General features: G+C 42.4%; 1 protein-coding gene across 1 annotated transcript in view; it reads left to right on the forward strand.

The window, feature by feature from the left end:
• The window catches only part of cacna1g (calcium channel, voltage-dependent, T type, alpha 1G subunit), a 435,684-nt gene that overhangs the window by 331,771 nt on the left and 89,806 nt on the right, over positions 1 to 14,107 (forward strand). The window contains exons 15-18 of the mRNA XM_039739383.1: positions 1,145 to 1,329; positions 3,223 to 3,669; positions 6,240 to 6,340; positions 9,247 to 9,370. Of these exons, the coding sequence (XP_039595317.1) occupies positions 1,145 to 1,329; positions 3,223 to 3,669; positions 6,240 to 6,340; positions 9,247 to 9,370 (857 nt within the window). The remainder of the gene's footprint in view (positions 1 to 1,144; positions 1,330 to 3,222; positions 3,670 to 6,239; positions 6,341 to 9,246; positions 9,371 to 14,107) is intronic.

Raw genomic sequence — 14,107 nt, forward strand, 5'->3', positions numbered from 1 at the left:
GTTTCCAGATGAGCAGTCATTGGTTGTCAGCTCTCATGCACACAAAAACAAAATCAAACAGGAGCGAGTAGTGGAGTGTGAGGTTCTGGGCATGTCCCATTACATGACGGCTTTGAGGGGGCATTTCGCCAATTGCATTCCTATTTGCTAAAATTATGCAAACAAAGGCTACAAACTGAAAATTGCTGGAAACATTGCATAATGTGACATGGCCAATAGCCCTAACAGCTGTGTTTCTTGAAAAGCACCTCCTTCATTTACGAGCCTGAATGTCTCCTGCTGTCATGCCCTTGGAAGGTGTCCTTAGAAAGTCGAGCACAAACTCACACTGCTCCTGAGTCTATTTCTGTATCGTAAGTTAATTCTCCTACTGCTACTCAGCCACCATGCTGGCTCCTTTTTGTTGTTCTACCCACAGGTCTCTGCCTCTCACCTGGTGTCTTCTCTCAGGCCTGGGTGGCATACGCGGTCCCTGTTTCATTCTCTTGCTTACCAGGTGCTCAACCCCGCCCACAATGTAGTAAAGTCTCCATTTCATGACCAATCAGACCCCACTGGGTTTACCTTTCAAAGTCCCAGATTTCAGTCAGTGATCCATAAAAAGCCTTGAAGATGGTGTTATGGTACACAGACGTAGAAAATGAATACGTCAGAAAACGAATGTGTCAGCATCTACATGGAATGAAGAGACTGCTACTGCCTGGGGTTGGATTTTAAAAAATAGTCCCATGTAGTGAAGGAGTTCAGCTTTATGATAGTGAGGTTACAAGTTGGAGGAATCTTAAAAAGAAACAGAAGGAACAACCACTTCAACCATACAGGATCAGAGCAGGAAGGAGTGGCAAAGTAGAAGTAAAAGATGCTATCATCTGCGAGAAAGTCGGATAGGGTGCTTGGTGGTCTCTGTCTCATCATGTGACATTATTTGCAAGTAAATTCTTCTAAGAAAGACAACTAGGTCAGCCCACAGACCATCTGACATATACTTGGTGGTCAATGGACCACTATTTGAGAGCCAGTGTTTTAAGCAATGATTCTATAATATTCTTTCAGATATACGAAAGAATTGTGCTTCTCTAGATGGTAATTTCTAGAAGTCCATGTTACATTCCTGTGTTTACTAATCTTGTTTTCTTTTCACTAGTGGTTCCCATCAATGGTCACGTGGAGATGAAGAACAGCTTGACCCCGCCTCTTATCACCCACACGGCGGCTACGCCCATGCCAGTGCCAAAGAGTTGTGCTTACGGTGACCTGGCTCTGGGTTATGAGTCTCGCCGAGGGAGCAGCGTCTCTGTTGACCCCAACTGCTATGATATAAAGTCCCCGGTTAGTAAGGAGTTTGTTGGGACAGGGAGTTTGGAGGTTAGCATTAGGAGCCAAAAATGGATGAATGATGCAGCAGTATACAAAGTATAGGGAAAGGATTGGAATAATCCAAAAATTCAATTTTGAGATTTTGATGAATCTCGTATAGAGTCTGAAAATGCCATTTTTGGAATTATGTCTGTCTGTGTGTGTGTGTGTGTGTGTGTGAGAACACGATAACTCGAGTACACTTTCACTTCGGTCAACCAAACTTTGCATACAAGTATTCGGTACAAAATGTAGATTTCTAGCAACTTTTCGGGTATTTCCATTAACCGGAAGTGGTGTTTTATGTTTATTCAAGTTATTCAAGTTTACTCTTATAATAATTGTTCAGTATATTATTAATTTGATTTATTTGTTGTTGGTTCTTTAATGTACATACTGTATATACTCATGGATAAGTCGGGACTTGATTTTACTGTATAATTTCTGGTATTTTACTGTATAATACAGTCGTGTAAGTTGAATGCGGAAAACTCATGCTGTTGGACAAGAGATTACGATATGCTAACACCCACCTGAGAGAGTAACCATGGAGCTCATGGCCTTGTTTTCTATGTGGGTGCGGTAATGCGCTGCATCAGCGTGTGCTCCTAACTTATCTCTCTCTCTCTATTGTGCCTCCTTGACCACACGGTGATACCCAAACTATTCCAAAGTGACGTTTGCATTGTTTTGTGTTTTTTGTATCTCACACCCTCATACACCTTATCTACAATGGAGCGTTCATTCGGAAGAAAATAAGAAGCTTGTTTTGAATGAAAAGTCGTTGAAGTTGCGAAAGAAATTGGTAGCTGCGCTGCTGCAACAACATTCAATGTGTCTTAGAAACTGATGTGAGACTGGAGGAGGCTAAAAGATGTAAAAAAAAATTAAGTGTCGCATTTTTGAACGGTAGTATAAGTCGGGGTCTGATTTTATGATCGATTTTTCAGGTTTCAAGACACGACTTATATGTGAGTATATACGGTAATATAAAAATTTTATCGTTGTCTTGTGGTTTACTTCTCAAATATCCATCCCCATATCTGAGTATATGAGAAAGTTGAGGGGAGACCACTCCCGATTTTTTTCCTGTAGCATTTTGCTTCTCAACAGGCCTCCTGGTCAACTGACTAAATTCAGCATCTTAATTTAAGATTTGGATATCAGTGCTGGTTTGAAGCATAAAATCAGGATTGGTTGATAGATGTATAAAAAAATGTGATGTGACGAACGGCTCCATTTTGTGTAGCAGTTGCTAGGGCGCTTTATGCTGTGTGGCCTGCTATTTCAGGTTGAGCTGTGCACTGTAGGATATGCAGACATTGACAATAACGGAAACACTCTGCCAGAGAGATTATTTTTGAAAGCACAGAAAATCCTTTCTGAATTATTTCAGCTTTTGAAATTGGTTTTTAACTTCAGCTTTAGTTGCAAATCTTAGATCTTCTATCCTTGCTTCAGTCTGGCTGCTCATTTTGTTTTGTGTTTAAGTTTTATGTCTATTTTGATCAATCATCTCAAGACTGAATAGCTACAGAAATGAAACAAAAGGCTTATGAGCCTCAGAGTTGGATTAGCCGAGCAGGAAGAGGGTCAGCAGCGTCAGTGTAGGCAAAAAGTGAAGCCTTCAACTCTTTGCCTGACCACTGACCACACATTTTGCCCTCTTCTTTGTTTTTTTTTTTTTCTGTGATGAAGTTGCAGATGTTCTGATTGCCAAAGTGTCAGTCTAAGAGTTCCCAGGTGCAGATCTAGGAGGGACAGGTTTCAGAATGCATACTGAAGAGGGTCACATTCTCAATCTCTTTTCTGTGATGTTAGTTACCTGCCCATTCAGAATATAAATGTGAGCTGCATCTTCTACAGGTGAGCGCACGGAGCTCCCCCTACACACCCTGGAGCACCGCCAGCAGCTGGAACAGCCGGCGCTCAAGCTGGAACAGCCTCGGCCGAGCCCCCAGCCTTAAGAAACAGAAACGACAGTCAGGGGAGCGGCGCTCGCTGCTTTCTGGGGACGGCAAGTCAAGCTCAGACGAGGGAGAGGGTTCTGATGGGGAAGGTGGCTCTGCCAGCAGCTCACTACATCAGCATCGCATGGAGTCCCTGGAGACGAAAAGTTCTTTTGAGCTACCCCCTGACACCCTACAGGTGCCCACCTACTTATACCGTTCAGCCAGCCTGCTCAGTGCGCGGCCTTCATTGGCTGAGCACCAGGACTGCAATGGGAAAACCTCACCATCGGCCATGTTGCATCAGTTTTCCATCGAAGAACAGCAGAGTGATGATGACAACATTGAAGAAGGAGGTATCATGGTGAGCAGCCCTTATCTCTTTTTTCATAAGAAGCCTTGAGGTAAAGTTTGGATTTTATATGTTTTTAAATTGCATTCATTGTTATGAGGTCAATGTTTTCATTAAGGGTCGATTTTATCCTTCATCCTGGAGCGTTCTTAGCCTTGTGTAATGGAGTAGTTCATGTCCTTTGTTTTATCATCAGCTCCATTCTTTAATATGCTTTTGTATAATGAGCACAAAGTTACTAGCAGTACATTGCTGACCTTTGTTACAAACTTGGTTGTTGTCTTGTCGAGATAGGGTCCTAGGGTGACCCTGTTTGGTGTTTAGGCCTGTTGTTACGTAGACCATAACCAAGTGCTCCAAACCATACTTTCACCACACTGTCAGAACTGACTGCTGTTGTAGTTCAAGTATGCCCCCCTATCTTTAATATCTGTAACCCCAGGAGATTCGATGGAGTACCAGAACAGCCAGAGAGAAACTTACATATTTATTCATGTACTATCATAAGGTTCCAAACTGTGCCCAAAATATAAGATTAACCATTAATGTTAGCAAAATAATACAACCTGCGTAATAGGCCACTGGGTGGCTCTCTGTCTTAGTATGTTGATTTGGTCTCTGGTCCCATATGGTAAACAGCTATTCTACTATCAGGAGAGCATCTACAAGTGGACACTATGCCAACATGTCCAAGTCATGCCACCCCAACAAGTTCAGCCAGAGAGCATAAACCAAGATGCTGATAAAAGTCTCTAAGAAGCCCAGAATTTCATCATGGACCACTAGTTCTTGCTAGTGTCGATGTCAAGGTGTGTTACGCTCCAGAATGACATTTTTGCTGTCCAGAAAAAAACATCAAGGAAAAGCTAAAGTTTGCCCATGAGAACCTTGGCAACAGCCAGGGCTTCTGGAACAATATGCCCTGGAAAAACAAGGAAGAGATAGAGTTATCTGACAACAATACCAGCAGACATGTTTGGTGAAAGCCACAGACAGCATTTGACCAGAAGAAACTGCACCAACCTGTAACACGTGGTAATGGGAATGCTTAGATGCATGAGGGCTTGGGTCGCACACCATCATACAGTCCACTGTGAATTCTTTATAGCACCAGAGGGTACCTGAGGATAATGTGAGATCATCTGTCAAAAGATTGAAGCTCATCCCGAAAGTGGACCTTATCAGTAAATCCAACAAGGAATGGCTGAAAGGATAAGAAATGGAAGATTCTGAAATGGCCGAGTGTGGTATTTGACATAGACTGTGCACGCAAGACACCCTCAAACATCACACACTTCAAACAATTCTACATGGAGAAGTCGATGACCAAAGCTACTAGACAGTTAGAAGAAACAAGGGGGCAATACCAGCTTTTAGGGCCAAGGGGGCACTTTCTTTTTCTAAAGATGGAACTCGATTATCTGTTTATTTTTCATTGACTACATTATTGTAAATTGAAATTTTCAATGTTTTTTATCTTTAACTAAAGATACAGTTTAACGGAGGACCAAATTTTGATATGTCCACATATGTCAGAAAAGAGAACAACATTTCATGGGTGTGCCGATGACTAACAACGATATGGCAGTAAAGAACTGGACAAGGCTTTGAGGTTGACATTGTATAACAGTTGACTCTGGATAATGAGACATTAAAAGAAAAAACAGGAGAAGATCAGCTCTGTATGACAGCTGGCTAATAGAGAATTAAAAGAAAAATACGACAAAGTTTGAGTTCAAGTGTTAAAAAATGACTGGCTAAAGACAATGGGACATCCAAAAAATGAGGCAAGGGTCCAAGATCAAATCAGTTTGACAGCGGGCTAATGAAAAGGGGCTCCTTGGAGAGGGGGTCAAGTTTGACATAAATGTTTAGATAACAACAATAAATTAGTAAGGAAAAAATCAGGAAATGTGTGAGGTCAACGTTACATAACATTTGACTTAAGACAATGAAGCATTAAGAAGTTGGACATTAGATCAATTTTAGATAGATAGATAGATAGAGAGACATGAAAGGCGCTATATAAGGTGCCAGTCTATTGCATGGCACACTTATTACACCTGGAACAGTGCAGAGTTCCAGTCAATAATTAAGCATATCTTTGAAAATTGTGAACTCAATACAACTGAACATGAGCAGCTAGGAAGAAATGCACCCAAAAACTACTGCCATGCCTGATCTGCAGTGACCACTGCAGATTTAGTGGCCTCATTAAATAGCACAGCCGCCTCCACAGGGAGACACAAATAATCAGGCTGAAGGGTCTGATTCAGCAGTTTACAAAATCCTTCCTGCCATCATATGGCACTGACGCTCAAGATGCGACAGTTGACATGTTACTATAAACTGGACATGTCAATTGGTAATCTTCAAGAGATATACATAGATGCCCTTTTCTCTCATTGTGTTATTTTCAGTGTATTTGTTTTAAATAGAGGACAGATAGCTCCTGTTTCCATGCCTTGACAACTTTCTTTTGCTTCTTCCAATCATTTTCCAGTGGAGATAATCATTTGCTTCTCTTTTTGCCAGAATGGCCGCCACTATACCCAATCACACTCACTTTGCTTTGTCCACAGGGTCGCAAAGCCAGGCTGGTTCGGTGGTTTGAGAAGCATCAGCCTGAATGGTGCCGGGAAAGAAGCACTTGGTCACTTTACCTCTTTTCACCTCAGTCTAAGTAAGTCAGATGCTTGTTTTTATCTTTCAGGGCAGAGAACAGTAGAGCTTTACTGCTCATCTCACCACATTGGGGTAATATCACTAAATAAGATTTGGCCTGAAGGGGCGCTCATGAGTAAACCCCAAAAACAAAAAAACTGTTCTCCCTAATATTTTACTCATAAAAGTAGCACCTTCTAGAAATCGCAACAAGTACAACTACAATACAAAGAGACCAAAGTAACGCATTTGTTTATCAAATCAAAAAGAAAGTGTGAATAAGGGGAACCCAAACACATGGTGGTGAAGCCTCCCCACCCAGGACCCCAGACCAGTGACAGTATCAGTGCCAGACTGTCAGTACAACATTCTACATCAAGAACAACATCGTACAACAGATACACGAATCATGCATGCAGTTCTTAGTGTAAGCAGGCCGTTGTGATTTGTTAGGTTTTATCATTTTCTGCAAGCGATCTATGATACTTAGCACGATGAGAGAAGTCACAAAATCAACCGGAATGTTCAAGCAAATTATAGAAAAAAACCTGATCTAAATCCGTTAAGTAGTTCTCTCATGGAAAGTTGACAGACATACAGACGTTGAATTATATATATATATTGTGGTAGATCGGGGACGCTCTCACTCCCTTAAACCCCTGTCCACGACTCCAGACACCAGGTAAAAGTCCAAACTTTGACTTTATTTAATAGCCACAGTGCACAAAGCACACTCTCCTCCACAATACTCATATACTAATCACTAATCACAATAATAAATCACAAATACAATCCTCCAGCTCCCAGACGCGTTGCCACCCTTCCACCCAGCTCAACTCGCCGTCTGGGAGCTCCCACTGTCCTTTTATATCTCCTTACCTGGAAGTGCTCCTAATCCCCAGTCCATGTGATTCTCAATCACTTCCGGGTCAGGTAAAAGTACTTTTCTTCAACCCGGAAGCCTGTCGCTCTTCCTATGATGAAACCGGGTCATAGGGCAAATGAGTCTTTGGTCCTCCCTGCAGCACCCTCTTGTGGCCTCTGAGGTATCCAGCAGGGCTGAGGATAAAAACTACAGCGTCCATGATTCCCTGCTGGTCTTCGGGGCACCTCCATACTGCAGGGAGGGCTCCATCTGGCGGCCTGGGGGTATTGGCCAGGATGATAAGCCGGCCAAATATCATATATATATATATATATATATATATATATATATATATATATATATATATATATATATATATAAATATGTAGATAATTCTTATGTCATTGCCCACTTTCCATGCACAAAGCACGATGGCATATTCAAGATGCATAATTAAAATAAGACATTTTGTTACAGAATCCCAAGTGAAAGAGAACAGTGCAACTCGAAATGATTTGCTCACAAATCAAATGAACAAGAAATCTCGAGTAGTGACTCGCTCACGGATCAAAAGGACGAGAATTGTTAGGCTGATTTTCAGGTAGTGACTCGCTAACTTGCTCAAGAGCTTTGAACAACATGCACTTTAACACTCTCATTGAGCTCCACTGAATTGATTCATTCCTGCTCACAAATTGATGCATATGGTTCACTGAAAAGAGTTGTTCAAAAAGAATGATATGTTTGTGAATCACATATCAATAGTAGTGGTATAAATGCAAATGGTATGAATGAAAGAGTAAGAAAAGTAACTGCTGTCCTAACTGACATATGTAATAATACTGTTAGCCTTGTGATATGTGGCCTGAATTGACAGCAGCTATTCCTGCAGATGAGGCAGAAGATGTGCACACTCCAAGCTCCCTAGAGGAAGCTACTGCTTGCCATTTCTGTCTGTGATTCATCTTTAGGATTGTGATTACTAAGATTGTAATCTTATTTGACAAAGTGCACATCATACTACCAGAACAACTACAATGCTCATCTTAAAGCTCAACAAAATGTCTACATGCAGCAGGAAATGACTCTTGGTGATTTTTCTTTTGCACTTTATTTAAAGAGTACTTTTTGCACAAACCACAGGTTTATTACTATTCATCACACAAAATTTATGGGAATCTGGAGCACATTTCTGCAACGTGTTTGGATGCAATATTGGGACAATTCATCTATGATCTTGATGTCCTCCTCTCATTTGTCAGACTTCTTGTGATCAAGTCCCCTGGGTGGGTAGGCCTGTGCACTTAGTGTCCAATTGTTGAAGGCACTGCTGAGGAAATCAAATGAATTCATCTGAAATAAATGCATGTGTATACTGACATTGTCATTCCTTAGTTACATTTGATATCCATGAATAATACATACATGAACCAAATGAGAATTACAGGAAGGAACCAGAAGCTCTTATGTAGATATGAATACTTTATGTGAGAGATGTTTCTGTATAGAGCCACAATAGAGCACGTCCACCTCAATAGACACTTCATGCCCAGCTTCAAATGTGGTGTCCTAATAATCTCACAAGCTAGAGGCTGGAAAAAAAAATCAAATTATACAGCCCAGTACTCAGTTTGAATTAATTCATAATGAAAGCCTGTTTTGGCAGGTTTTTGCTAGAAGAAGAGCAGCGACTTGCTGTCTTATTGAAATAAACTATTGTGAAAATAAATTGCACCTTGTCATTTAAATCTCTTCCAGCAAAAAGCAGTCATTTGTTTTTTGGGGCAGGCAGGCCCAGGATTGTTTTTGCAGACGTGCCAACTGCTGTACACAGCATAAACATTACTGTGATATTGTGAAATTAAAATGAAAATAATTGTGTCCTGTTATATATAGTAAATATAATCCAAATAAACGCGAGTTTATCCAGTGACTTGCATATTATATTTTCCTGATGAATTTCTTTCCATTTCAAGATTTTATTATAACTGTCTGTGTCCATAATGCATACTGCATTTCAGTTAATACTGATACCTTTTTCATTTTTTGTATTGTTTTAGCTTCCGGATGACGTGCAATAAAATCATCACGCACAAGATGTTTGACCACATCGTTTTAGTCATCATCTTCCTGAACTGCATCACCATCGCAATGGAGAGGCCCAAGATCGACTCCAATAGCGCAGTAGGCTCACACTTTCTCTAAATGTGTTCACTTTTATGTCTCCTCACGTTGAGTGGGTTTTCTTTGGTTTTGACATTTGTATTTTTATTTTTTGAATGTTCTTGCAAAAGATGTAAACGTGTGGATGTCGCTTCCAGTATGTCAACCTATCACTTGATTACACCAGCTTTTCCTAGCCCCTCTTAGAATGAACGCTTTATGTACAGTGGACTCAGAACGTGTACGGACCCCTTCACTTTTCACATTTTGTGATGTGGCAGCCTTCTGCTAAAGTCTTGTCAATTCATTTTTTACCTCATTAAGCAACACTCAGTACTCCAGAATGACAAAACGAAAACAGGATTTTAGAATTTTTTACAAATTTCTTACAAATAAAAAAATGAACAATCCCATTGACAGAAGTATTCAAACCCTTTTCTATGACATTTGATCAGGTGCGCCCCATTCTATTGATCATCTCTGAGATGTTTCTATACTTCTATACTTGATCCTGTGGTCAATTCAATTGATTTCACATGATAAGGAAACGCACACAGCTGTCTATTGAAGGTCCCACACTTGGACAAAAACCAAGCCTTGAGGTCAAAGGATTGTCCTGCAGAGCGCTTTGAGGCAGGATTGTGTCGAGTCACAGATCTGGAGAAGGCTACAACAAATGTCTGCAGCACTGCAGGTTCCATGATCACAGTGGCCCTCATCATTGTTAAATGGAAGAAGTTTGGGGACATCAACGAGTCTTCCAGCCAAACTGAGTAATCATTGAAGAAGGGCCTTGGTAACAAAGGTGGCCAAGAACCTAATGGTCACTCTGGCTGAGCTTCAGAAAACTTGTGTGGAGATGGGAGGCCCTCAGTAAAAGACACATGAAAGTCCACTTGGAGGTTTCAAAAAAGCACCTAAAGGACTCTCAGACTAGACTGTGATGAAACCACAATTATCATCATGTGTGGAGGAAAATGATAATGCTCATTAATTGTGCAATACCATTCCAACAGTGAAGCATGCTGGCCACAGTATCAGGGGCTGGGAGACTAATCAGGGCTGAGGGACAAACTCCAGAGATATCCTTAATGAAAACCTACCCCAGAGTGCCCAGGACCTCAACCTGGGCCAAAAGTTCATCTTCTGAACTATAACCCTAAGGAAAAAGCAAAGCCCACACAGAAGTGCCTTAGGGTGAACTCTGTGAGTTTCCTTTAATGGCTCAGTTAGAGCCCTGACAACAGCTGTCCACTGATGGTCTCCATCGAACCTGACATAACCTGAAAGGATCTGTAGAGAAGAATGGCAGAAAATTTTCAAATCCAGATGTGTGAAGTTTGTCACATCAGACCAAGAGGACCTGAAATGTCTTCATGGAATTGCTACCAAAGGGGCTTCATCTAAAATGGAGTAAACTGTCTCGAATGCTTGTGTCAGTGGGATATTTTTAGTTTTTTAATTTTAATAAATTTGCAAATATTTCAAAAATCCTGTTTTCACTTTGTCATTCTGGGGTACTCAGTGTTTCTTGATGACAGAAAAAAATGAATTTAAATTAATTTAGCACAAGGCTGCAACATCACAAAAGTTTAAAAAGTGAAGGGGTCTGAAGACCTTCTGAATCGACCCAAGAAGACTCACCTTCCAATTGAACAAAGCAAGGACAGCACAGGTGTGGCTTAGTAACAACTCTGGGAATGTCCTTGAGTGGTCCAGTCGCAGTTTAGACTTGAACCCAAACAAGCTTGTCTGGAGAGACCTGAACATAGCTGTCCACTGCTGGTTTCCATCCAACCTGACAGAGCTTGGGAGGATCTGCAGAAAAGAATGGTAGAAAAGCTCCAGATTCTGGTGTGTGAAGCTTGCCGTGTCAAACCCAAGATGACTGCAGGCTGGAATCGCGGACAAAGGGGTTCCAACAAAGTACTGTGTGAAGAGTCTGAATACTTGTGTCAATGGGATAGTTCCATTTCTTAATTTTAGCAGATTTTCCCACATTTCTAAAATCCTGTTTTTTTCCTTTTTATTCCAGGGTATTAAGTGTTGCTTGGTGATGAAAAAAATGAATTGAAATGATTGTAGCACAAAGCTGCAAGATAACAGAAAGTGTAGAAAGTTAAGGGTCTGAGAATTTCCTGAATGTACTGTAAGCCCTCCATGGGAAGGTCAGCAGTTCATTGTTCACTTGGCAGCACCCAGGCAACAAGCAGTTAAATAAAGTGGGTGTTTTAAAGAGATGATTTTAGTTGCAGAAAGTGGACAAAAGAGAAGTCACAGGGACAGCTTGAATAACTCACAATAGCAAATATGCAGACAGTGTAGAGAGAAAAGAGACAAACGACAGGCCTGCAGGCGTGTGTGCCTCACATGAACTCGTCGAGTCTGTTTAGAGCTCGCGGCTCTCAGGAATGGACAGTAGCACCTATCGGCGTTATCACTTCGGCTGTGTATGTAGCAGATTCCAAAAAGAGGGGATAGACTAAAGAATGCAGAGGTTCCTTGAGTGAATGAGTTGCTGCAGACTTTGTTTAGGGAGATAATGCTGTTCACTAAGGTGCACCAAAAGGAAGCTCAGAGAACATCAGCGTGAGGGGGGACACTGAGGGCTCTTCATTTTGTTATCCATAGAAATGGAGAAGGACAAGAATGGGCACCTTGAGCCCAGCCAGATCCCCCAGATATGGCTCTTATTCACTAAACCCTGCCTGCTAAGTCCACCTCACAAAGCCTTAATCGGAATCTTGACTGAGAGTGACTTAAGCAGACACAATAAACTCAGTCCGGTGTGCTTGAGAACTCAAGTCAGTAATGAATTAAAAATGAAGAAAATAACCAAGGGTCAAGAAAGGGGAAACATCAGAAAACCATTAGTTTTTGGGGAGACCCCATGGTTAAGGATACAAATAGCTACAGTGAACTTGCAAAGTCAATTTTCACACACTTTATTATGTTGTAAGTCTATTTTAAATGGATACGTTTTGCCAATCAGTCAACACTCAATAACCCATAATGACAAAGTGAAAACATGTTATGAGGAAGGTTTGTTATTTTATTTAAAGTCAAAAATGGAAATCTCTCATTCACAGAAGTATTCTGACTCTTAATTTAGGACTTTTTAGAAGTCACTTTAGCAGCAATTCCACCTTTGAGTTTTCTTGGGTAAGTCTCCACCAGCTTTGTACACCTGCATTTGTGCAGTTAGATAGATAGATAGATAGATAGATAAATAAATAGATAGATAGCAGTTAGATAGATAGATAGATAGATAAATAGATAGATAGATAGATAGATAGATAGTGTGATCCCCGGCCGGGGCTGGAGCCTGGCCGGGACGCCCAGGAGGACGTGAGGAGGGCTTGTGCCTCCTCCAGACCGTGAGGGGGCGTCCGTCCTGGTTCTGTTGGGAGCCACGGGTCGAGGGCTTGGAAGCCCAGCCCTGTAGGGGCCCGTGGTCACCGCCAGGCGGCGCCCCGATGCCGGTTTATCCCGTACGGTCCTCGGCTGGGGCTGGAGCCCGGCCGGGACGCTTTGGAGGACCAGAGGAGGGCGAGTGCCTCCTCCAGACCGAGTGGGGGAGTCCGTCCTGGTTATGCAGGGGGCCTCGGGTACAGGGCTTGGAAGCCCAGCCCGTAGGGACCCGTGGCCACCGCCAGGCGGCGCCCCAGTGCCTAATTATTCCGGGACCCCGGCACCTCCGCCACACCAGGAAGTGCCGGGGAAGACGACCGGGGAGACACAGACGGCTTCGGGTGCGCCGGCACTTCCGCCACACAGGGGTGTGGCCGTCGTTAAGTGCCGGGGAGCAGCTGGAGCCCATCCGGCTCCCCATAAAAGGGGCCGCCTCCCTCCAGTCAGCGGTGGACGTCGGGAGGTAGCAGGACTGAGCTGGAGAGAGAGGACGGGAGGCGGCCAGGAAGGCACAAAGACTGTGGGCCCTGGACTTTGGGGAAGTCGGTGCAAGAGGCACTGGGGTTTGTGAGTGTGCACTGGACTTTTGTACTTTGTAAATAGTGTAAATAAAAGTGTGATGGGTGACAATATGATGTCCGTCTGTCTGTGCCGGGGCCAGCGTTCACAATAGATAGATAGATAGATAGATAGATAGATAGATAGATAGATAGATAGATAGATAGATAGATAGATAGATACTTTATTAATCCCAAGGGGAAATTCACATAATCTAGCAGCAGTATACTGATACAAAAAAAAATATATTAAATTAAAGAGTACTAAAAATGCATGTAAAAAACAGACAATAACTTTGTATAATGTTAACGTTTACCCCACCGGTGGAATTGAAGAGTCGCAAAGTGTGGGGTCTCCTCAGTCTGTCAGTGTAGCAGGATGGTGACAGCATTCTGTCTCTGAAGCTGCTCCTCTGTCTGGAGATGATCCTGTTCTGTGGATTCTCCATGATTGACAGTAGTTTTCTCAGCGCCCGTCGCTCTGCTACAGTTGTTAAACTGTCCAGCTTCATGCCTACAATAGAGCCTGCCTTCTTAACAAGTTTGTCCAGGCGTGAGGTGTCCCTCATCTTTATGCTGCCTCCCCAGCACACCACTGCGTAGAAGAGGGCACTCGCCACAACCGTCTGATAGAACATCTGCAGCATCTTATTGCAGATGTTGAAGGACGCCAGCCTTCTAAGAAAGTATTGTTGGCTCTGTCCTCTCTTACACAGAGCATCAGTATTGGCACTCCAGTCCAGTTTATCATCCATCTGCACTCCCAGGTATTTATAGGTTTGCACCCTCT

Source organism: Polypterus senegalus, chromosome 17 (genome assembly GCF_016835505.1).
Source record: "Polypterus senegalus isolate Bchr_013 chromosome 17, ASM1683550v1, whole genome shotgun sequence".
In the NCBI taxonomy this organism is placed as follows: domain Eukaryota; kingdom Metazoa; phylum Chordata; class Cladistia; order Polypteriformes; family Polypteridae; genus Polypterus; species Polypterus senegalus.